The sequence below is a fragment of the Sapajus apella genome, unplaced genomic scaffold, assembly GCF_009761245.1.
Source record: "Sapajus apella isolate SASKATOON/1434 unplaced genomic scaffold, GSC_monkey_1.0 scaffold7, whole genome shotgun sequence".
Classification (NCBI taxonomy): domain Eukaryota; kingdom Metazoa; phylum Chordata; class Mammalia; order Primates; family Cebidae; genus Sapajus; species Sapajus apella.
Window position 1 is genome coordinate 19,047,771 of NW_022436947.1, and position 25,349 is coordinate 19,073,119.

At 36.0% G+C, this 25,349-nt stretch overlaps 1 protein-coding gene and 1 pseudogene across 6 annotated transcripts in view; one reads left to right on the top strand and one right to left on the bottom strand.

Annotated features, from left to right (window-relative positions):
* PTPRZ1 (protein tyrosine phosphatase receptor type Z1) overlaps positions 1-25,349 on the bottom strand; it is a 190,459-nt gene that overhangs the window by 6,679 nt on the left and 158,431 nt on the right. For 3 of the 5 annotated variants that reach the window (XM_032276160.1, XM_032276159.1, XM_032276157.1), the window contains 12 exons: positions 24,370-24,455; positions 21,820-21,840; positions 21,557-21,653; positions 19,268-19,350; positions 17,391-17,525; positions 16,718-16,852; positions 15,326-15,489; positions 13,562-13,697; positions 11,592-11,738; positions 3,023-3,116; positions 2,626-2,699; positions 536-664 (listed from right to left, as the gene is read on the bottom strand). In XM_032276160.1, the coding sequence (XP_032132051.1) occupies positions 536-664; positions 2,626-2,699; positions 3,023-3,116; positions 11,592-11,738; positions 13,562-13,697; positions 15,326-15,489; positions 16,718-16,852; positions 17,391-17,525; positions 19,268-19,350; positions 21,557-21,653; positions 21,820-21,840; positions 24,370-24,455 (1,301 nt within the window). The remainder of the gene's footprint in view (positions 1-535; positions 665-2,625; positions 2,700-3,022; positions 3,117-11,591; positions 11,739-13,561; positions 13,698-15,325; positions 15,490-16,717; positions 16,853-17,390; positions 17,526-19,267; positions 19,351-21,556; positions 21,654-21,819; positions 21,841-24,369; positions 24,456-25,349) is intronic. The other 2 variants (XM_032276161.1, XM_032276158.1) reach the window with 1 other exon arrangement.
* LOC116550265 lies at positions 6,744-8,461 on the top strand (annotated as a pseudogene). The gene has a single exon (XR_004268304.1). The product of XR_004268304.1 is annotated as an elongation factor 1-alpha 1 pseudogene (transcript).

Below are 25,349 nucleotides of genomic sequence, written 5' to 3' on the forward strand. Positions count from 1 at the left end.
CAAAGCTAAGGAAACATGTAAATCAGAAATGAAATATTTACTTTATTTTACTCTTTGGGTTATCCAAACACATGAAAAGGGGGATGGATATCCCTGCTTTTCTCATACGAAAAAAGTCCTTTCTATACTAGGAATTCACTTTATTCTAACTTGGTCTTTAAAAAAAAATTAGAGACCACCTTGAACTCAGGGAATCTCTAAATATTCCAATACATTTTATTTTGAAAATGCAAATAGAAGCATATAGATTGATTTCATTCACGGCTGTGATTCTATTTTCTTAAGCAATGTCGCAAAACACATACATTTAAGTTAATTTAAATCTATTTTAATTTAAAACTTTTATTCATCACTTTGACCTAGGAGATTGTACAATGAGACCAAGCTCAACAATAGACAAAAAGTATGACTTCAATTACATTATTTATAAGTTAAAAACAAAATTACTTTGCTTGTTTGTATGCTGGACTTCTGGCTATTTGTAACCTGATATTCCCCTGTAAAGAAATACCCAAAGGTGGTCTAACAGACTTACCATGTTTTGGCCATCAGGAATCATAACCACCAGTTGGGCATTATGGTCCCATATCATTCTCCAGAAATCCTTGATGGTATGGAGGAGAGGATGCTGGGTAATGATGAATTCATTGCTCTGGTAATAGCCCTACAAAACCAAAGAGAAGATGTACAACACTGGCGTATGCCTTCAAACATTCAGATAAATATTTATACATCAATGGTCCTTAAGTCAAAATAGACTTTTGAATTGCAGATTGTGTCCATCTGTAGTAATACAATTATTAGAGCTAACGCCTACTGGGCACTTCCTATGTCAGGTGTGGCACTGTGTGTTTTCTTTCTCTTTCATCGTTTGTTCCTCACAGCAGTGTTGTGAGATAGGAACTATGATCTCCACTTTACAGATGATTAAACTGAGGATTTAGAAGTTAAGTGTTGTGCCCACGTTTGCCTTAAGAAGTCAGACATAGTATTCAAGGTTACCGATCATCTTGTAGTGAATATTTATGGTTTTTATGTTGTCTTGGCATTCCTTTTAAATGTAAGTTGAACTATCTCATGCCAGAAAAGGGGTTCAGTCACCCTTAATACAATTTCCAGTTCTACATCTTCCCATCCCCCAGTTCCCTTAAGTTATAGATCCAGGTATCTAACTTACAAAACTGCTTCATAGTGACCATTTCACTATGGAAGAGCTAGATACAGCCTGCCTGGCTGGCCTCACTGACCCTCACACCCACATGGACTCTGCAGGTATGTCAGAGTATATACCTGTAAGTCACTATGTGATTTTCTGAGACTTGCGCTTTCTTGCTTTAAACCCATCAAGTAAAACTCCCCATGGAAAACCTGCTTGGATAATGCCCTGAACCCAATAAAGGTCTATGGGTTCTTTTCGCCCTTTCCCTGCTTGCTCTGCCTAAACTGTATGCATGTTGCCTCCAGTGCCATGAACTCCTCAGGGTCCATAAAATACTAAAAACTCCAAACTTTCATACTGTGGGTCTGTCATTGAAGACTTCAGGGGAGACTGCTCAACGGAACCCATGCAGGTGGATCCTATACTGGTGCTTTTTCCACTGGGCCTCTGGTGGCCACTGAGGTTGGTAGCTAACAGCTAAGCTGACAGAGTAACTTGAACAATTTCATTCAAAACACACCTCTAAGTAGACTTACTTACCAAACTGCTTTGTGGATAGTGTCTCTTACTCTATGGAGAGTGGAAATCTACAGGAGATTTACATTTTGCACTTTGGTGTCCAGACACCTTGGTTGCCTCTATAAGAGAGGAACCAGGGAGACACCTTGCATACTTTGCTACAGGCACCTAGAAGCTAGAGCTATTGGATTAATCATGATGTTTATACTGTTACTAAAATCCTGGCTCTTCTAGCCCCTCCTGCTTTCAGATCCCATTCCTATCACCCATTGGCTCATTCAAAATGTGAAATGTATTTAGATGCCACTACCACACATCCCCATGTTTCCTGCATAGATATTCCTTAATATTTTCTTTGTTGGATAAATAGAACAGAAGTTTTGGAATACGAATTAGGAGGTTTTCATCTGAAGCCAAGCTCTGTGATTAATTGACCTAAAATGTTAATGAAGGTCACACAACAGCTACTAAAGCTCTCATCCCTCACAAGAAGACCTAAATGCAGAAGAAAAGCATTGTATCTTTAGAAATCCAGGTTCTGTAACAAACCCAGTTTCCAGGGTGAGTCATGCTGCAAACCTGGAGTGGCGATGTCAGTGAGGTTGGGCTTTGCTGAAGCCAGTAAATCCTGGATTTGCTCAGGGGCTCTGTCTTAGTAAAGGAAATAAAGCCTTTTAGATAAGCAGGTATAAGTTTTATATCTATTCATCAGCCCTGAATGGTGAGTTTCTGTGTTCCTGCATCTAGTAATTTGTCTTGCATGAGGTTTCTTCAGTCCCAGCACACATAAAAGCATGCTGTTACTTCAATTGTTGCTGCAGACTGTGGGCTTGCAGTCAAGACATTTGACTTATATTTACCGATCATATTGCCTATGCCTGCAGCCTCTGCTTCTGGAAGCCCATTCTGGTTTTGATCCCTGTAACGCAGTGACTTCTGTGACTTACCATGACGTAGGAAGCATTGATGTAGTCTGTGCCTTCCCCACTCAGGGACGAAATGCCAACCCTTGATCTTTCCACTGGAACACAGAACATTCATTGTAAAAAAAAAAAAAAACATGTTCACAGCATTGAAACATATTTCTCCCATGCCAGAAATGAAATATAGCTGCATTTTTCAAGTTGAAGGTCTCTGATCTGTAAGCTGATTTTTCTATACATTTTGCATTTTTAGATGAGACTTAAAGGGTTTCTGAGTCCTTTGTAACAGTTACATATCAGACAAAATTAGAAATATTTGAATGTGCTCCATTTGTCCAAAGGTAAGCAAATATTGCCAAATTGCCTACAAGGCTTTTATTATTTTTAAAAAGTTGTCTTTTCAAGGTTAAACATAACTTACCAGGGATGATGGAAGAAGTTCGGTTCTTTTCCCTGTTGCATTGCTTTAGGGCTGTGGAATAGTCACTCTGCTGTATATTTGACTGACTCAGGAGCTGGACAAGAGAGTAAAAAATATATAGGTTATTTCATTTAAGTCTCCCAAATACTCAAACATACACACATACACACACACACACACACACCCCCCAATCAAGGTAAGATACTGACTAAAAAATATATATGACATATTTTCCAATAATTTCTTGAATTAAACCTTGCTTTAGTAAACTTCCTGGAGCATCTACATTTTACACTAGCGGAGGAGTTAGAAGAAGCAAAGAAATCTCTAGTTATTCTTTTAGCATTGAGAGAATGTTCCTTATGGCTTATAGATGTGCAACCTCCATTTCCTCTATTTAAATCTCACACAGATGTTTGGAGGCAAATTATATCGTGTGTGTGTGTGTGTGTGTGTGTGTGTGTGTGTGTGTGTATGTGTGTGTGTGTATGCATATAATTCAATTTTATTTATTCCTTCGGTTACTACTCCATTACACAAATAATCTACATTCTGTTTATTCCTTAACTAGTTAATGTTTGGGTATTTGCAGTGTTTTGGTATTGTATAGTTTTATAGCTATACGCATCTCCTGCATGTCTCTTAATGTGCACACGAGTGACGGTTTCTATAGAGCATTAGGATTCATCAGTATTTAATTTTGACAGTCGGATAAATGAAAAATAGTATATCATGGTTTTGATTCACATTGTCTTAATTTCTGTAAAACTGTAAAGTTTTAGTGTTCATTAGTCATTAAGATATCCTCCTTGGTTGCCTTTTCATGTTTTTACTTCATTGCCACTTAATTAATTTGTAGGGAGTTCTCATTGTAGGAATGCAAATCTATAACGTGTAAAAAGTTGGAAATGTCTTCAGTTTCTTTAATCACAGAGAGATTTAAAGTCAATTTATTTTTCTTCTTTAATAGTTTTCTGCAAATTATGATTTTACTTAAGAAGTCCTTCTCTATCCTGAAGTTATTAAGAGATGCTTTCCAATGTATTTTATTTTCTCTCCTCTCCTTTCCTTTCCTTTCTGTTCCTTTCTTTTCTTTTTTTGAGACAGGTCCCCACTCTCTTGCCCAGGCTGGAGTGCATGAAACTTTGACCTTTTATTCTCATGAGATCCTCCTGCTTCAGCCTCCAAGTGGCTGGCACTACAGGTGTGCACCACTACACCTGGCTAATTTTGGTATTTTTTGTAGACATGGGGTTTCACCACATTACCCAGGCTAGTCTCAAACTCCTGGGCACAAGCAATCCACCTGCCTTGGCCTCCCAAAGTGTTGGGATTACAGGTGTGAGCTACTGCGCCCAACCCAATATTTTCTTTTCTAAAATGATCTTACAATAGTTATAAAGGTTTGTTTTCACCTTTAGGTAGTTAATCCATTTTGAATACATTTTAGTGTTTGAAGAGTGGTAGAGATACAATGTTACTAATTTTGACATGAAAAATTTCCCAACGTTATTTAAAGATAAGTCTTCTGTTTCTTCGCAGATATGTAATGTCATCTCTGCCATATAACTGATTTCCTCAAATGCATCATTCCTCTGCTAGATTCTTTGGTTTTCCAATACTATTGTATCACACCATAAGTCTTCCATATACAGTACAACAGAATTCTTCTATTACTTATAATTTCCTTTTTACTATTTATAATTTCCTGGTAAGTATATTTTGGCCCTTTAATTTTACATGCTAAATTAAAATCTGTTCCACATTTTCCATGAAAAATCCTGCTGGAAATTTGATTGATACTGCAATGACTTCTAGAGTCAATTTAAGGAGAAGCAATATCTTAATATTTCCATGTATCAACATTTATATTTTATTTGGACATAATTTTATGCTTTTCAATTCACTTTATAAATTTCTTTGTATTATTTACTGCACATTTTGATAAGTGTATTTTTTGAGATGAGGAAGTTTTGTTGTTGTTGTTAATGATTGGGTTCTTTTTTATTCTAATATGTTTTCTAATCACTCAAAACTAACAAATAACAATGCTATTGATTTTCATGTATGTTTGTTGAACTCTAATAAAAGATGATTATTTTCCATTTTGTTTCTCCTGATATTCTTTGTAGGTAGTCATATTGTCTATCTGTAAATCCTTTCCCACCTTTTTACCTCTTTCTAGTTTAATCCAACTTCCAGGATAATGTTGAATAATAGTGCCAATAATTGACATTCCTTATATTTTCATGAATCTACTGTGAACATTTCCAATTGTAATTTTTATATGTGATGTTTATTGTAGTTTTAGGATAAATACTTTCTCAAAGGCTAAGAAAGCTTTCTTCTATTTCTGGTCTACTAAGAGTTTTTTTTTTTTTTTTTTTAATGAACAATATAGAATTGTATTGACTACTTTTCCTGTATTAATTGACAGGGTCATAATGTTCCTCTATGTAAATCTATTCATATTTTCCAGTGTTAAACCATCATTTCATTTTTGGAATAAACCCTACAAACTCTAATTGCTCATGATATTAAAGAAATACACTGCTGGATTTGAGTTGCTGTTTGAAATAAGATTATTGATACTGGCCTATAAGTGTCTTATTCTGTCTTTGTTCAGTTTTGGAATCAAAGGCATATTTGTCCAATAACATAGCTGGGTTAGTTTTCCACCTGGATTTTTTTATGCTAACATTTGGAATTTTCTGTTCCTTAAAAATTGGTAAAATGTGACATTAAATTCTTTTGGAACTGGTTATATTTTGAAGGTGGGATTTTAGGCAACTGATTTGATTTCTTTAATGGTTATTAAGCTAGTTAAATTTTCTATATATATTTTAACGTATTTTTATTATATTTGTCCTTTAATTTTTTTATTTTTCATTTCTTTGGATGTAATAATAGGTGTAATATTTATGGAAAACATGAGCTATCTGATACAGGCATACAATACAAAATAATCACATGAGGACAAATGGAGCATCCATCATCTCAAGTATTTATCCTTTCTTTGTGTTACAAACAATCCAATGATACGCTTTTAGTTATTTTAGAACATATAATAAATTATTTATTTCATGCAGGTTTTCAAAGATATTGCCACAAATATGTTAATAGTATGTTTTTGTGTTTAAAAATGTTTGTAAATTATATCTGTATTTTTTAATCTCAATATTATTTACTCACATTTTCTCTCCCCCCTTCATCAATCTGGACACAGGTTTGTCTATTTTAATAGCCTTTTGACAGAACCTACATTTCATTTTGTTAAATTTTTATTTAATCATTTTAATTTTCCATTTAATTTTTAAAACTTTAAAAATATTATGTAGTGCTTCTTTTGACCTTTAATTCTAAATATTTTATAATTTCCTCTTAAAAATGTATATTATTAAAAAGGGTATTTTAATGCCCAAGTATCAAAATTTTGGGGGCAACTTTTCATTGTCAATTTCCAAATTTTACTATATTACATTCTGAGAAAATGACTGATATGATATAGACTCCTTGAAATTATCTCCCCTTTCCCTCTGCATCTAACAGTTTTATTTTAGAATATGTGTACAATGGCGCAGTGTACACGTGAGTAATTCCAGCACTTTGTGAGGCCATGGCAGTCAGATTGCTTGAGCTCAGGAATTTGAGAACAGCTGGGCAACATGGTGAAACCCCATCTCTACAGAAATATTTTAAAAATTAGCAAGGTGCATTTTTGCAACAGGTTTGCCACCAGAACACAGGCATGGTGAAAACTACCCCTAAAAGCCAAAATGGGAAAGGAAAAGATTCACATCAACATTGTTGTCATTGGACACGTAGATTCGGGCAAGTCCATGACTACTGGCCATCTAATCTGCAAATGCAGTGGCATCGACAAAAAAAACATTGAAAAATTTGAAAAGGAGGCTGCTGAGATGCGAAAGGGCTCTTTCAAGTATGCCTGGGTCTTGGATGAACTGAAAGCCGAGCGTGAACATGGTATCACCATTGATATCTTCTTGTGGAAATTCGACACCAGCAAGTACTACGTGACTATCACTGATGCCCCAGGACACAGAGACTTCATCAAAAACATGATTACAGGGACATCTCAGGCTGAATGTGCTGTCCTGATTGTTGCTGCTGGTGTTGGTGAATTTGAAGCTAGTATCTGCAAGAATGGGCAGACCCAAGAGCATGCCCTTCTGGCTTACACACTGGGTGTGAAACAACTGATTGTTGGTGTTGACAAAATGGATTCCACTGAGCCACCCGACAGCCAGAAGAGATAGGAGGAAGTCGCTAAGGAAGCTAGCACTAACACTAAGAAAACTGGCTACAACCCCGACACAGGAGCATTCGTGCCAATTTCTGGTTGGAATGGTGACAACATGCTGGAGCCAAGTGCTAACATGCCTTGGTTCACGGATTGGAAAGTCACCTATAAGGATGGCAATGCCAGTGGAACCCACTGCTTGAGGCTCTGGACTGCACCCTACCATCAACTCCTCCAACTGACAAGCCCTTGCACCTGCCTCTCCAGGATGCCTATAAAATTGGTGTTATTTGGTACTGTTCCTGTTGGTTGAGTGAAGACTGGTGTTCTCAAACCTGGTAGTGGTCACCTTTGCTCCAGTCAACATTACAACTGAAGCGAAATCTGTTGCAATGCACCATGGAGCTTTGAGGGAAGCTCTTGCTGGGGACAATGTGGGCTTCAATATCAAGAGTGTGTCTGTCAAGGATGTTTGTCATGGCAACATTGCTGGTGACAGCAAGAACATCCCACCAATGGAAGCAGGTAATTATCCTGAACCATTCAGGCCAAATCAGCGCTGGCTATGCCCCTGTGCTAGATTGCCACGCAGCTCACATTGCATGCAAGTTTGCTGAGCTGAAGGAAAAGACTGGTCGCTGATCTGGTAAAAAGCTGGAAGATGGCCCTAAATTCTTGAAGTCTGGTGATGCTGTCATCGTTGATATGGTTCCTGGAAAGATCACGTGTGTTGAGAGCTTCTCAGACTATCCACCTCTGGGTCGCTTTGCTGTTCATGCTAGGAGACAGACAGTTGCGGTGGGTGTCATCAAAGCAGAGGACAAGAAGGCTGTGGGAGCTGGCAAGGTCACCAAGTCTGCCCAGTAAGCTCAGAAGACTAAATGAATATTATCCCTAATACCTGCCACCTCGGTCTTAATCAGTGGTGGAGGAAGAACATCTCAGAACTCTTTGTTTCAATTGGCCATTTAAGTTTAGTAGTAAAAGACTGGTTAATGATAACAATGCATCGTAAAACCTTCAGAAGGAAAGGAGAATGTTTTGTGGAACACTTTCGTTTTCTTTTTTGCCTGTGGCAGTTTTAAGTTATTAGATTTTAAATCAGTACTTTTTAATGGAAACAACTTGACCAAAAATTTCTCACAGAATTTTGAGACCCATTAAAAAAGTTTAATGAGGAAAAAAAAAATTAGCAAGGCATGGTTGTGTACACCTGCTATAGTCCTAGCTACTCAGGAGGCTGAGGTAGGAGGATCACTTAAGTATCCAGGGAGAGGAATATTGCAGTGAGCCAAGATCATGCCACTGCACTCCAGCCTGGGTGACAGAGTGAGACTAGAAACTCTAGAGTACTCCCTCTGCCCCAGCCTATACGTGTAATACTATGAACATGCATTTAGATTTTACTGCTTTCGACCACTAATTCCTTTACCTATGTCCTGAATTCCTGCCTCTTTGTTCCACTCAGGGTCTCTGCACACTCCAATTATCCCCTTTTCACTAGTTTGTAAAGAAGCTCACATGTCTCACATTAAAACATAAGCAAAGAAACCCCAAATAAACACGCCCCCATCTTACTCTCTAACTCAAAGTTTTCTTACAGTTATCTTAATCATTCTGTATAGAGTAAATTTTTTAAAAGAGTTACATAATTGTCATTAATTCCTCAAATCCATTTACTCCTTAACTCCCTGTAATCTGGCTTCAATGCTATACTTTCCTGAAATAGCTCTTAGACAAAGGTTAGCAATGACTTATGTCTAAAAACAATGGCCTCCTCGATTCCCAACATACTTGATTTGTCATTAGCACTTGCTATCTCTGTTCACTTCCTCTTTTATGAAACATTATTTACTTTGGATTCTAGTGTATCCCACTGTCCCAAATTTTCTCCTACCTTCTGATGCCACTTTTCCCCCTTTCTTTTGTGGGCTAGCCATTCACTGATTAACTAAAACATTTTCTTAGATAATCCTTTCTAATGTTTCTTAGACATTTCATTTTTAGATGGCTATCTTAACCAACTCCAAGGCTTCAAGGAAACATCTCTAAGCTGATCACTCCCTAATCCATTTCTTAAGGCCAGACCTCTTTCTTATGCTTCAGACACAGTATTCAACTGCCAAATACACATATTTATTGGGACATCTCCCAAGAACCTAAAAATAAGGTAGATTTAGACATATCTCACCACCTTCTCCCTCACCACACCCCTTAAGAATGTACCACCTTCTCTTCCTGAATTCTCAGTCATAGTGAATGACATCACTACTTTCCCAGTGCCCAAGCAGAATCTGAGTAATTATCACGTGTCTTTTCTCTCCTCTCTCTCTGCAATGTCCAATGAATCACCGAATCCTGTGTTTAACTCTTAAATATATCTTATACAATTCTTCCCTGGTAAATTGCATCCTTACCTGTACTCCTATAGCACCCTGTTTTACCTTTATAATGGCATTTTCACATTATTTTATTTATCTCTTTCTTTCTTTTCTTTTCTTTTTTTTTTTTCAGTTACAGGGTTTCACTCTATCTCCCAGACTGGAGCGCAGTGGCACAACCATAGCTTACTGTAATCTTGAACTTCTGAGCGCAAGCAATTCTTTCACCTCAGCCTCCTGAGTAGATAAAACTACAGGCTTATGTTACCTACCCAGCTAACTTTTTGTAGAGACAGGGTCTTGCTCTGTTGCCCAAGCTGGTCTCCAACTCTTGACCATGGTCTCCCAAAACAGAGGAATTACAGGCGTGAGCCACTGCACCTGGCCTGTTTGTGTTTTCTTACCTGTATCTTCCATTAGACTGCAGGTACTGTAAGACAAGGAACTGGCTGTGCTTTATTTATTTATCTTCTACTTCATGTGTGCACCCAGTAACACAAAAACCTGGCATTTGGTAGGTGTCTGATAAGTACTTGTTAAATAAACAGATAATCAATTTATTTTAAGGAAATTTTTCTATGGACAAACTTGAATAGATATCTATTTAATGGGATGGTACAAACACATAGACAGAAATACATTTACCTATTTATGATGTTAACAGGAAAGAGAGTTAAATATCTCTCTTTTCAATTGAATTCTGACCCTATAACTCGTATTTTCATTTTGATCCTGGATTATTTAGCTTAAGTCATATCTCTTTTTTTATATAAATACACAGTGGCAAATCATATTTAAATGAGAATTTTGTTGAAATGGGTAATATCGTGTGTGTGTGTGTGTGTGTGTGTGTGTGTGTAACTTATTTAGGGAAAAGATATCTTAACAACTTAATTACATTTTAACATTTCTTTATTATCTGAAACCCAACTGCATACTCTTTCTCCCCCAAGAGGCATTCTTTTATGACTGAGATAAGCATTTATGACTTCTGACAATAGGTTCTAAGCTCAGTATTCACCCCAATCTTTCTCTTACACCTCCAAAGTCATACAAGGCAGTTTTTTAAAAGGCAAAAGGCCCCAAGGAATTCATGATGGCCAGCATCTTCTATGCTGAAGACTGGGAAACAAAGCAGGAAAAATAAGTGAAATCTCAAGGTTTGTTAACTCTCTTGGGCTTTTCTAAGGTCTTCCAAATTCTTCCTAGATACGCATTCTTCAGAATTTGGCCCTATTTCTTCAGGAACTCTGAGAAGTAAGCAGATAGCACAGGAACAATGTAGAGCAAATAACACAGCCCCCTTGCTGTGGAAAGCTACGATTCTGTAAATGCTTTGGTCTCAGCTGGCAGGTCTGGTAACACCTGCTTTCTGAATTCTTTGCCTACTGATTTCTGAAATTCAGAGAGCTGGTATTGTGGGAGGTACAATATGGACAAAACACACTCTCGTCTCTGGCTTATGGCCTTGAGACAGGGTGAGGGGGAGAAACTGGGGTTGAAGAGGCTATTATTCCAGTGTGGACTACTCTGGTCCAGAGGTTTCAAGTGAGACACAGATTTTTCCAAAGAGTATCAGGAACAGCCTGAGCCACAGCACTCATGTTTAAGTGGTCTGCTTTTTTTTTTCAAAGTAAAAAGTGCACTTACATATTCTGTTTTATAAGTTCTTTCTTTTCATTCTGTTATGCTCCGTGCCCCTCTTTTCTCAACCAAGTTTGCATTAAACTTAGTTTAAGGTTTCTGAGAACTTTTCCTCTTGCTTCTCAGAATTATGTTTCTCCTTGAAATTTACCATGTGGCACTAACAATGATGGCTCAAATACAAAGCCATTGTACCAACACTGCCCACTCAACATGACCTTGTCAACTCAAATGAGAAGAGGCAGGGACATTCGGTTCTCTGGTAACATCCAAGAGGACTCACCTGAAACTGTTTCTCTAGCTTTGTTTTGCCTGTTGGTCCAGGAATGAGGAGTGCATTAACATAGGCATGAATATGACTGTCCAGCACCTCAGTTTCTTTACTAAGTATGGCCTCAACCAGCGTATCATGAATGAAGACATATTGCTCCTGGAAAAACAATGACAAGAAACATTGCTTCAAGTTTTCCTCATATGTAACTAGCTACAAACACAGTACTTTCCATTGACAGAAGAGGAGAGTTTTACAGAATGAGGGGAGACCCACAAAAGAGTGCTTACTAGACTTGGAAGGAAGTCAGAGGAAAAGAAGTGGGCCATGGGAGGAAGACCATCTTCTCATTCATTACCTCTTCATTTATTGTGTATTGTTGGAAATACACAACAGGGTAGGAGGCAGGAAGAGTTGGTAAGGCAAAGCGATGTCCTCTCGGCCAATCCTTCAAACTTGACACCGCTACACTTTGTGGGAGGGCTTTCCTAATTTCTATACTTCTGGTGGGCCTACCCCTTCTGGCAAGGCCAACTCTTCTTTTTGCTTGTCATATATAATTTAACTCAATTTTATATACAGTTGTTAACAGTTCTCTAATACTTCACATATGGGACTTTTCCTTGGTCTTATATGACCAGAATATCATATTTTAACTTTTATTTTAAGTTCAGGGTACATGTGCAGGTTTGTTACATGGGTAAAGTTGTGTCATGGGGTTTGCTGTACAGATTATTTCATCACCCGGGTATTAAGTTTGGTACTTATTAGTCCATTAGTTATTTTTCCTGATGTTCTCTCTCCTCTCACCCTCTACCCTCTGATAAGCTCCAGTATGTCTTGTTCCCTTCCATGTGTTCATGTGTTCTCATCATTTAGCTCCCACTTATAAGTGAGAACATGTGGTATTTGGCTATCTGTTCCTGTGTAAGTTTGCTGAGGATAATGGATGGAAGAAAGTTTGGTTTGGTTTGGTTTTGAAGCCCACTCTGCCATAGGTTTTTGATTGCTTTGAAGCTGCTGTTTATAGTTTTCCATTTAAGTTCATTTTTATTTAGAAACAGTGAAGATAAAATGCAGATTTGCTGACGTTCTGTGTCACTTATGGGTAAACTATACGGGCTTAAAATAGATATAATTTAAGCATAATTTATATATTTTTAAAAATCCACTATGTGTATGAACAAATTGAGATTTTTGCTAGCAGGGATGTGTGTGGACCACTCTAATTAGACTTTTGCTGTATCTTCTCTATGACCAGTGTCATTTTAAGACATTTCCTATTTGGGGTCACAAGAGGGACAAAATTTATCTGGCTTGTTCATGACATAGCTGCAGTTACTGGTATTATGGGTTGATTGGGGTTCCCCCAAAAAGATACACTGAAGCTCTAGCCTACTGGTAACTCAGAGTGTGATCTTGCTTGTAAATAGCTTTGTTACAGGTATAAGTAGTTAAGATGAGATCAAATGGAGGAGGAAGATGACTGGTATGTTTATAAGAGGAGGGAAATTTGGGCACAATCTGTGAGAAATTTGTCAAAATATATTTGAGTTGTTTTAAACAACCAGGATCCCTTTTTTATTTTCTGGAGTTTTTTTCTAATACATTACATTGAATGTTTTGTCAATTCATTGTTGCCAAGATTTTTTTAATTTCCAAGACTGGGTTGATAAATAGAAATAATGGTATTTCAATGAAAGAGACAGCCAAGTGAAGACTGACACTGGAGTTGTACTTCCACAAGCCAAGAAATACATGAGGCTACTAGGAGCTGGAAGAGGCAAGGAAGAATCTTCTTTAGAGGATTCTGGAAGGGCATGGACCTACAGACACCAGAACTGTGAGACAATAAGCTTTTGTTGTTCTAAGCCACCTAGTTTGTAGTACTTTGTTATACAGTCCTAGGAGATGAATACACCTACGTTTTGGTGACATTTCCATACCTTAGGTGAATAAAGTTATCTTTTTAAAAATCATACCTCAGTTTGTACCAAATAATTCCTTTGTGAACGGATGTGTTTTAAGAAGCCGAATATGTTGACAGTTCCTTCGTGTTGAATCTGCTGCAACATACTGTCTAGCACAATATATGTGCCTGTTCTTCCAACTCCAGCACTAAAGAGAACACAAATAAAGAAATATTTCAATATTAAGCATAAAATAAATTTGAAACATAGATCACTACCGATTGTCATGCTGATTAAAATAACTTCCTTCCTCAAGCAAGTGAGTCTCACAATAAATTTAGCAGTTCAGTATTGTAATCGGTTTAGTAGTTAAGCACAATGCTTTAAACAAGAAATTTAAAAGTTCCCTTTCAATTTTTTGTCATGTGTCTAATTGAAAAATAACCTATTTCTGTTGGAGATTTTTAATTGTTCAAAAACCATATTTATTATTCATTGTGTATTGTACAATGAAAATATTATGTATCAGAGTGTGGCAAATAGACATTCAATCTGACAAAAATGGAAGCATCAGCTTCACCAAATTCTGAAAAGAAAAGGTCCCTAGGTCTATGTTTCCAAGTAGACATGTTTGTAAAGGTTTCTGCATTAATGGGAAAAAGAATTTGATAAAGCTTTTAGCTGAAAATATCATTTCAGTGAGATTGTGAGAAATAAAGCATGACTTCAGTTATTTCTAAAGGGCCATTATCTATCAACTTCTTCAAAGCCCCTACTGGAGGGACAGAATTCACAGACAGGAATTCTTTTCAAATGTTCCGACAAGTAGGAAGTGCTAGAGTGGAAAATTAGCACCTGCTCTGCACAATAGCCTGGTCCTTCTCCGTTTGCTGGGAAACAATCCCTGACCTTCAGTGCTATTTTTCTTGCATCTTCCTGTTTTCCTCAGTTTATCATCAGGCTAACAGATGAAAAAAACCTCAAGATGGGTCTCTCAAATGTAACTCCGGAGATGGCAATTAGAATGTGTTAGATAAGCTATATATCAAAGGCAAACACTTGCTTCTGTCAAAACACACTGCTTTGATAATGATACTTCACATAGAAACAAATTTGATCTTTGTGATCATAAGGCTTGGCACACAGTCATCACTCAATACATATTAACTGCTATTATTATTTTAACTTAAAACATCAAATAAGGATGCTTAACATACTTTTCCTCTTTCATTGAAATACCATTATTTCTATTTATCAACCCAGTCTTGGAAATTAAAAAAATCTTGGCAACAATGAATTGACAAAACGTTCAATGTAATGTATCAGAAAAAAACTCCAGAACATAAAAAAGGGATTCTGGTCCCAATGTTTAAAACAACTCAATATATTTTGCCAAATTTCTCACAATCTGTGTGCTTTGGCTTCTGTAATACAAGCCTGGCATCATAACTCTAAAACGGACGGTTAACTCCTAGGGACGGGGTTGTATCCCAAGCATTTTTATCCCATGGTGTTATATGTTGAGGTAGATATTTGTTTAACAACAAAAACATCGTTCCACCTGCCTCAAAGAGTTAATAAGCTGAAATCCAATTGAACAATCAAATAAAATAATCAGCATCAAACAATACGTGCTGCTTAGAAATACTCAGCAATCCAATTCTGAGTCTGGCATGTTCATTTCCTAGTAATCAATACTCATGAAAATTAACATATAATTTCATCACCCTCACTTCAAGACTTCATTCCCATTTTGGCAACAGCTTTGTTCCATTTATTTCCTTTTTGCAAGTATAAGCAATTCTATGGGCTTAGAGGCACATCTCTGAGACTCACCTGCAGTGGACGACAACAGGCCCCACTGCATGGCGCTTGGCATGGGCTGCTTTTCTCACAAAGGTCAGCACTGGCAGGGAGTACTCTGGTACTCCCATGTCAGGCCACTGTGTGTAGTGATACTGCGTGACCACACGCCCACTGGGTCTTCCTTTCTGGGATCCCTGTAAAAGTTCAGACAGTTAATTACAGACACACACACACACACACACACACACACACACACACACACACACACACACTGTTCTTAAACAGCAAGCCAGGAGTCACAGCTTGATGTTCAGGTCCATCATGAAGGCAAAAAAATAGAGTGCCATTTGTGATGGTTTATTTTGTGTCCACTTGGCTACGCCATGGTAGTCCATTGTTTGGTCAACACTAGTCACACAAGATGTTGCTGTAAAGGTATTTTTTTTAGATGTGATTAACATGTAAGTCAGTAGACTTTGAGAAAAGCAAACTGTCGTCCATAATGTGGGTGAGCCTCATTCAATCAGTTGAAGGCTGTAAGAATGAAGTCTGATAAGTTACGTGAAGAAGAAAGAATTCTCAACAGTGCAATGTAAAGATCCTGCCAGAATTTTCAGGCTGCCAGCCTGTCCTACAGATTGAAGATTTATTAATCCCCATGATTGTGTGAGTCAACCCTTAAAAATATAAATCTATCTCTCTATTCTGTTAGTTCTGTTTCTTTGAAGAACCTGAGTAACACATTCTTCTTTGTGTTTTCTTTCCTTTCCTTGTTTCACTCTCCACTCTTTTCAGCTGAATGTTGGGATTGTGTCAGGGCCATCCTATGTATTTGCCACACAAGGTAGGAATTTCCATTCATGCATCACATTCACTGTAAACATCAGCAATAAAACCAACCTGGCTCCAAAGCCACAGCTGGCTCTTAGAGACTAGGTAGAAACCTTTAGGACTGATGGCAGCTGTGATAAGAATATATATATATATATATATATATATATATATATAAAATTTTATTTTATTTTATTTTTTGAGATAGAGCCTCACTCTGTTGCCCAGGCTGGAGTGCAGTAGTACAATCTCAGCTCACTGCAACCCCTGCCTCCTGGGTACAAGCAATTCTCGTGCCTCAGCCTCCAGACTGCACGCCATCACACTCGGCAAATTTTTGCATTTTAGTAAAGATGGGGTTTCGCCATGTTGGCCAAGGTAGTCTTGACTTCCTGATCTCAAGTGATTTGCCCACCTTGGCCTCCCAATGTACTGGAATTATAGGCATGAGCCACATATCTGGTCTGTTACAAGACTTTTTAATGCCTTTAGTTACATACTTTTTACCCTTACTTCGTTCTATCACTCATTTACTTAAAAAATGACCAAATGCATTGCTCACTTGATTATGTACATCATTTGTTGACTCACCTTTTTTATTTTTGTGTTTCTTAGAGTAAAATTCCTTACAGTATAATAGGCAAGCACTTGCACACTCTTCTGAGTGACCAGAAAGTTCCCGTACTCCTCACTACCATCGGCAGGCCAGTACTGATCACATTTCCTCTGCAAAACAAAAGTAGATGCTATGTCAAATGCTCCATATAAAAGTCATTCCCTGAGGCAGTGACAGAAATGAACTCCCTCACTCTTCTAAATATTTCATTTTCTTTTTAAGTTATTGAAATTAGTTGTGGAGGAGCCTAGGAATAGAATCTGAGAGCCAAAAGGGACTGAGATGAGGTAGCCTAAATTTTCCCCTTTCAGATGAGATAAGTGAGTCAGAAGATTCAGGTTACAGGGCCAAGACTAAAATCCATGTCCTGTGAATTAAAATAGATTTCACTCTACATTGCTTTTCAATGAGTCCCATTTACTGCTCTCACAGTATGAAGAATGCATTTAAAAGGCAGATAACGTGATTCATAATAAAACTTTTTGACTAACAGTATTAACAGTTTCCCTTTAGCTGTCACATTTACTAGAAAAGAATCCCAACTGACTTTCAAAACTTTGGCTCTTTCCTAATGTTGACTCTATTAAAACTAATTTAAAGTACCTCTAATGACTTTTTTGGGGATGACATAACAGATTATCTACATACCCTTCCTTTCTCCACGAGGTTTGTTATCATGACAATAACTTCCACATTATGCTCCCATATCATTCTCCAGAAATCTTCAGCTGTGGACTTCAGTGGGCCTTGGGCAGCAATATAAGCTTTTGGTCTGTTGTAGCCCTGAAGAATTAGATGACAAATGTTTCTTACTAACTGATTTATATGTCACCTTTAACTGTACAATACCTAAGTTTTTAAAGTCAGCATACTTTTTCTATAAAAGAAAACCATAAAAAATAAACTTGCAAAGTTGGAGATATTTGATAGTACTAACCAAGGTAGTTACTCTTGGTTAAGAAGCAGAAGGATCTCTATCATTTTTGTAAAAACAAAAACAAAAAAAAACAAAAAACTCTCTTTGCTTGGACACAGCCAGAATTCTGTGCATTTTTATTCCAAGTGCATTTAATCCATATCTATTTACTACGCTTAATATCAGGTCTTTAACAGCACTGCTTTGAAATGTATTATAGGCAATGGGGTTCAGCTGTCGACAACAGCTAACAAAGCATCTGGCATGAAGCCTCCTTAACTCTCCTTTGAGGTACTGGGAAGTGCTAATCATTATAAGCAATTTGTCACTGTGTGTCTTATTTTGGACCAGATGTTTTATTAACACAATATGGATTGGCTATTTCCCCACCCAAATCTCATCTTGAATTGTAGTTTCCATAATTCCCGTGTGTTGTGGGAGGGACCAGGTGGAAATAATTGAATCATGAGGGCAGTTTCTCCCATGCTGTTCTCACAATAGTGAGTGAGTTCTCACGAGACCTGATGGTTTTATAAGGGACTTTCCCCTTCACTGGGCACTCATTCTTTCTCCTGCCACTCTGTGAAGAGGTGCCTTTCACCATGACTGTAAGTTTCCTGAGACCTCCTGAGCCATGTGGAACTGTGAGTCAATTAAATCTCTTTTCTTTATAAATTACCCAGTCTTGGGTATTCCTTCATATCAGTGTGAGAACAGACTAATATAGAATGTGAACCTTAATCTTTCACCTATGCAAAATAGAAGCATCAACCCTGATGCGGAGATGAGGAAGCTAAAGCTGAGAAGAGTTAAGTGATTTTCCAAAGTCCCACAGCTAGCCAGTGGCAGAGAAGTGATTCAAAAATTAGTTCTAACTCCAAATCTCATATTCATTCTGACATGCATATTTCCTCCGCAGGAAGTATGAAATGGTTGCCCATAACAAACCCACTTTATACTTATATACTCACTTATTTGAATTCAGTGTTCCACACAATATTAACCTGAAGTCAGCTAGACACTGAGAGGTTCGTGTCAGGGAAATAACTAAGCTCTACTGACATTCAGATGATCACAGTGAAAAACCAGTAAGTTAGTGAGTGGTCTACAGTCTCTGGAGAGTGCCAATAATTTTCACAAAGCTGCATATCCTGAGGAACACCCAAAGTTATAAAGGTTGATAACTGGTTTAATAATCATGCTTGCCTTTTCATCAGTACTACCATGGACATTTTTTGTTCATCTGCTAAATGGGTATCATTGTTCCAGGAGCTCTGGGAAACTTAAAATAAGTACTGGCCCTGTTGTTCACATTTAAAGAGTTAGAAACCTATCTGAATCTACTTATTCTACCCCGAATGTACACTCCCAGCATAAATTCCTTCCCTCACTCAGGAGATAAACCAAGTAAAATAGCTTGAATGTCATTCATTATGAAATATTTTAGTCATAGGATCTCTTAAAAATTATTTAGTGTTAATTTATCTTTTTTATTATCTATCAAATAACATGACATTAAGCACTGGTATATGTATGTATGTATGGTATTATGGTATAATAATTCAGTCTAATGTAATTTCTATAAAACGTTCAATTAAAACATGCTTACATCAACATAATTGGCATTGATGTAATCAGTTAGTTTGCCATCTTTTTCAGCAAGCTGTGCAAGCTTAACCCTGCTATGATCATCTGTAATAAAAAAGAATATATTTCATTGCAGCACAGACTACTTTTCAGCATAAAGGTCATTCATATTTGCATAATAATTTATCTCATACAATTAAAATCAATGCAAGCAATTACTTTAATAGGCTTTTTGGGAATACAGAGATGACAAAGACAACAAAAACAAATATAAAAAGAATCTCCACCCTCAGGAACATTTCTAAGGTAGTAGGTGAAATTGGGGCATACACACAAGTGTTAAGTGAGAGGTACAATGTAGTAGAGGGATATAAAAACAGAAATTGTTTTGGTTTGAGATTCAAGTTTCTATTGAGATTGATATCTGAAGTTGGTCTCTTATATGGAATTTTAAGGTTGGTTACAAGGGCTGTGAACACTGGGGAGCCTCTCAAAGAGATGGAAAAAAATGATGGGGGGGCTCACAAAACTAGGGAAGGATGAACAGGAGGCTAATAAAGGAAGAGGAGACAGAGAAGAAAGCCAAAGGTTCCCTAGGAAGTTTCTGTGAATAGTACAGCAAATAGCTCTTTCAGGAGGAGCCTCAAAGAGAAGCTGCTCTGAAGGGACGCAGGAGAACAGCTGCCCAAGCACAGAGGAGATAGATATCAGACTGCCAATTAAAAGCAGATGGATGCAAAATGTGGTAATTGATGTATGGTATAACTATGGTAATTCAAAGTATGATTAAAGGAGTTTGAGATTAAATTCAGTTCTACAGAAAAACTGTATTTATTTGGAGAAGATACATATGAGGAATGAAGTATTACCTGAAGGACACATGGTAGTTTCACTGGGAATAACATTGTTTTCAAGGATGAATAAGTCAATACAACCAAATCATAACAAGTAAAAGAGGTGCTCTGGGATATGAATAACTTCTGTGATGTTAACAGTTCACATTGATACAGGAATGTATGTGCAAATAGATGCATGGCAATTGACAGATGGGTCTCAATGTCAGACTGACCTATTTTTGTAGTTTGGTTTTAGTATTTTTAGAATTTCTGGATTGGTTTTCTTTATCTCTAAAATAGGATAATTTCCTATCTTGCCTGGTTGTTTCAGGGATTAAATAAAATAACGTACTTACAGTGCCAGCCACATAGTAGATGTTCATCAAATGTTAATCTCTACCCCCTCCTTAATTACCTGATGGGCATGTTCTATTTAGCTTATACAGGGATGTCTAAGAATTTTATCTCAAGAGGCAAGTGAGTTTTATGTGTAGCCAGCATAGATGTTATTCAGTTCAGGAAGACAAACATAAAGCCCTCTACTAAAAAATAAAAATTAGTGAAGCTCTGTGGCAAGAAATCAACATCTATACAAACTATGTAAGAGATCATGATAATAAAAGGGAGAAGAGTGCAGCTCCACTGGGTTCCAGAACTAGAATGAAACCAGAATTTAAATAACCTCATTGGTAACACCATGCTCATAGGAAGCTAGGAAGGGCCACTGCATATATAGAAAGGTTATAAGTAGAAGGTTTTGTTTGTTCGTTTGTTTGTTTTGTTTTGTTTTTGGAGTGGGGAAGGAACATGAAGATGAATTTTAGGAGATGGAGGGGAATATATACCAAAATAAGAGAGAACAGATACAACTAGAACTGCTATAAGAAGATAGATGAAAGGCAGTAATTTCATAGAAAAATACTAGGTAAATTTGCGTTAATGAGAAAAGCTCCTAGTTGAAGAGAAAGGGAAAGAGAATGGCTAAAAAAACAAAGGGAAAGAAAATTAAAAGAAGGAATCCAACCAATTCTTTGTAAGATCCCAGGAAGAATGCCAAGAAAGGCAGGAAACAGGCAAAGGTAGAAGAAAAAGAGAAAAAGTCTAAGGAAAATGTTATTCAGTTGGTAAATTAACATAAAAGTAAGCAAATCCTAAGTGAAAAAAGGACCAAGTCATATAAATAATGGCAAAAACCACAAGAGGAGATGTACAGTCCATGAAGCTAAAGAAAGAACTGGATTAAAATTCTAAGTTTGTTTTATTTAGAAGAAGCAGATGTTACTAACTGCAGAAGATATTTAAGTCAGAGTGATTATAATGCTACATATTATCTCACACAAGTCTTATTATTCCCTGATAAAAAGGCCCTAAAAGAGCCACACTGAGGTCAGCTCTCAGATGACTTCAGGACACTTTTAAAAGTCACTCAAATGGCAATGATATTGAAGTCAGAGCTGATTTAAGGATATACTTACAGGCAACGATATTTATGTATCGATTCTTGTGCTTGTTGTCTGGGTGGTTGGAGCTGTCTGCTGTAATACCTAAGTCAACAGTACAGCTCTGCACTTCCTATAAAAAATTACATGTAAACCACTTTAGCACATATTCTTTCAAACAACGTGCCTTAAAATATAATAAGGAAGACAAAACAAACAAAATAATCTATCAAATGAAATTTTTAAAACGTTACAACTACTTCTTGGCTAAAAGAAAATGCAGTGAAATAATGCCTTACCTGGTAAAACTCTTTCAGTGTCTAATGAGGGAATGAATGCCAAAAAAGTAAAGAAATCAAATTCCACAGCACACGACAAATGAGAAAAAAAAGCGTTCATATTAGGTTTACAATGGAAAACTATGATCATGCAATAAATACATTTGTCAAATACCAACACAACAGAATGTTTCAAACAGTTGCATGCAAATCAAAATGTCTAATAATTTGGAACCTTAAACTTATGTAAAAGGAAAAAAATAACACTTTTAAAAGGAGACAGTGATGTCATAATTTGATGATTTTAAAAACGCGGATGAGAGGAACCACATATTCCATGGTACATTTTGTCATATTAGTCAGATTTGCTAACATCCAAATCTTATTTTATTTGACCATTATAGCACTATTTGAAACTCTGAATTAGTGATATGCTTTTCTGTTTTTATTTTTCATTGAGTTATTTTAAAGAGTAAACAGCTTCCTATTAGGTGGTTTGTAACAGATTTAAGACTCAAAACATTAATCATTTCCTAAAAATTTTAAAAATCATACATACTATATCATTTTGAAACAAAATTTAGATAGAATTACCTTCTAAATATTTAATTAGTAGACCTCTTTTAATTCAAACTTCAATAAGTATTGAAAACTTATTTCTGCAAATTTTTTTATTAAAAATCAGTTAATATGTTTTTCAGAAACATTTTCTATGTAAATGTATCACTTTAGAATTTATAATTATTTAGTATTATATAATAAAACAAAAGCCTTATAATTTCTGAGAAAGTAGATAACCCAAATACCAATCTGATTCATCAGCAAATGGCCCAGTCTCCCTCCAAATAAGTTTTTAAGGCTTCTTTTGCAGCAAGTCATTCTGAACAATTAAAAGCAATTTGATGTATGAACCACTTAAAAGGTTTAACACTATTAGTTATTAAGCTAATTATTCAGTTAATGAAAAGCTTTCTTGAATCAGGCAGTGAGTTAAAAGTGATGGAATTAAGAAAAAACTTTTAAAGTGAAAACATGAGGTGATTTTATTAATTATTTTGGACTGCTTAATATTCAAAATGATTTTATAGTTATGAAAACCATGAATCTGCATATGTTGCCAATGACTTATATTATAAAATGTCTATATTTTCTTATTTTGTTGGATGTTAGCCAATAATTTCTATCAGTTAACACTGAAATTAACATTGAGTTAATGCTACAGCATGCATATCCTCTAGCCTATAAAAATAATAAAAAACAATTTGATGTTTTAAACATCTAATTCTTCATATTAGTCCACTTTACTGAGTACGGCCTCACACTGCTTCTTATTCAATGTAGCTTTAATTTAGATTTCTATCAGAATTAAATAAATTGGCTTCTATTATTTTAAATTAGTAAAAACATATCATACTTCTCTTTCTTTGATTTCTTAAAACTTTCTAATCTATAACATTTTGCATCCCTAAATAAATCACGATGGTGTGAGCCCTGGGAAGCAACTACTGGGTGCAGTGGGGAAAGAAAATCAGGAGACAGTGGATTTTGTGATTCGCCTCACAGCTCTTATCTAAGTACTTCAAAGGGGGAGGTCCACAGAGCCACTGGGGTTGAGGGAGAAGGAAGAAAAAATTCAATATGAAGCTCTCTAGTGGGGAATAGCCAGAGGGGAGGCTGAAGGCTGCCTGCCTGCTCACAGCTACAGTGGAAAGGACATGAAACCGACTTGGATTTGAATGCAACTCTGCTATTTATTAGTTATTAATTAACTTCTATGGAGTTTGATTTCATCAATAATATGAATAGAAATAATAATAAATGACTCCTAGAGATGGGTGAAGATTGAATGTGAAAGCCCATAGTCCAATGACATATAAGAAGGTATTCACAAAGGGTAGCTTTTATTTTTCCATGGTTGTTATTGTTAACTTTGTGCTTACGGCTCTCTATTTTGAAAAATCTGCTTAGCTAACAGTTCAGTGGGCCATGATAAATTTGCAGTAAATTTCTCTGCCCTTCTATCTAAGAGTATTTTAACAGAATATCATTGGGAAAACATTTACAGGTTTTGAAGTTACAATTTTTTTTAAAGAAATGCATATTTTTTTGAAAAGAAGATACATTTTTACTTGTTAAATGAAAGGGTTATCTAAGCTTTTGCATTAACACTGGTGTACAAGTCACAGTTAAGAATTGGTATGTACTTTAGCTGAAAATCATGAAATTTAGTAGTTTAGTATAATTTATATAATTTAGAAAATTAAAAAGAATCACTGTTATTAATTCAGATTTTAAGAAAGAATATTCAAGATTTGTACTTTATGGAAGAAAATGAACAATGTTTTTTATTTTTCCATCAGTACAACTTGCCTTTTAAAATAGAAAACCAAGTTTCTAAATTGTATGGTAACAATGACACATCTCCTAAACACACATGTAATCACGGAACTAATATTTTCACTAGAAGTGAAAATGGTTTCACTGTCTTTAGGTCAAGAAATAGCCTACTGCTGAATCTTTTAAATTTTACTGTTTTCTACCTTATTTAAAATAGACATTTTAAAATCATACCTCAAATTCTTCAGTAAACCCACTACTTGCATGTAAGTCTGCAACATGCTTTGGAAAGTGCTTTATTGGAATTGCTCCAACATCATCTAAGTGAATAAAACAATTGTGTTACAAAGGATAATTTAACAGAAATAAATGTACCTGTCATCTATAAAGTAGCTTCTGAAAGAACTTCAAAGTTCAATTATTTGTATAATTCCAACTAAATCTCAGCATTCAATTGTTAACCAATAATTACCAATTTTCTCTATATTTATTATCAATCAAAGCCTGTATCTGTATTTCAGAAATCTAATTTGTTCAGCAATCTCTTTTCCATGTATATCCTAAAGATAAAATCATTTATTTTCAATGTTAATTTATAAATACCACCAAAACCTCACTCCTTATCAGTAGAATGCATCTTATGATGAACAACTTTCTTTAACATGCTTGGATGTTGCAAGTAAATTCTGGGAAAAAATATAGTTTCAATTTTACTGTGGACTAAGCATAATAGATAGTACAAGTTCATTTTATAAAACTGTACAATTTAATGTCTTACAGTCAAACAGTCAGATGTGTACATTTGAAAACATTTTTCCTTCTCTCTATAAATAATAGAAAACATTTATATGTAAAATATTCATTAAGAATAATGTCAAAAGCCTTTGGGACTTCTAATCTGTAAAATTTCAAGAATTCTAACTTGAAAATACGCTATGTAAACAAAGTCATTGGATCTGTCAATTAATTGTGAAGGAGGCCAAATTACTTTAACTGGCTCTGATTTTTTTTTTCTTTTCCTGGAAAGACTTTCTTAGACTGAACATATTACTAGTTCACAGTATGCAATGTTACTAGTGATTTCTCTGACAAGGAAACATCAAACACATTTCACTAGAAACAGTTATTTATATCAACAGCTGTTCAGCATTTAGCCCATCTAATATTTTAAAGCTTCAGTTAACAAGAATTTGCTGATAAAAAAAATTGGAATC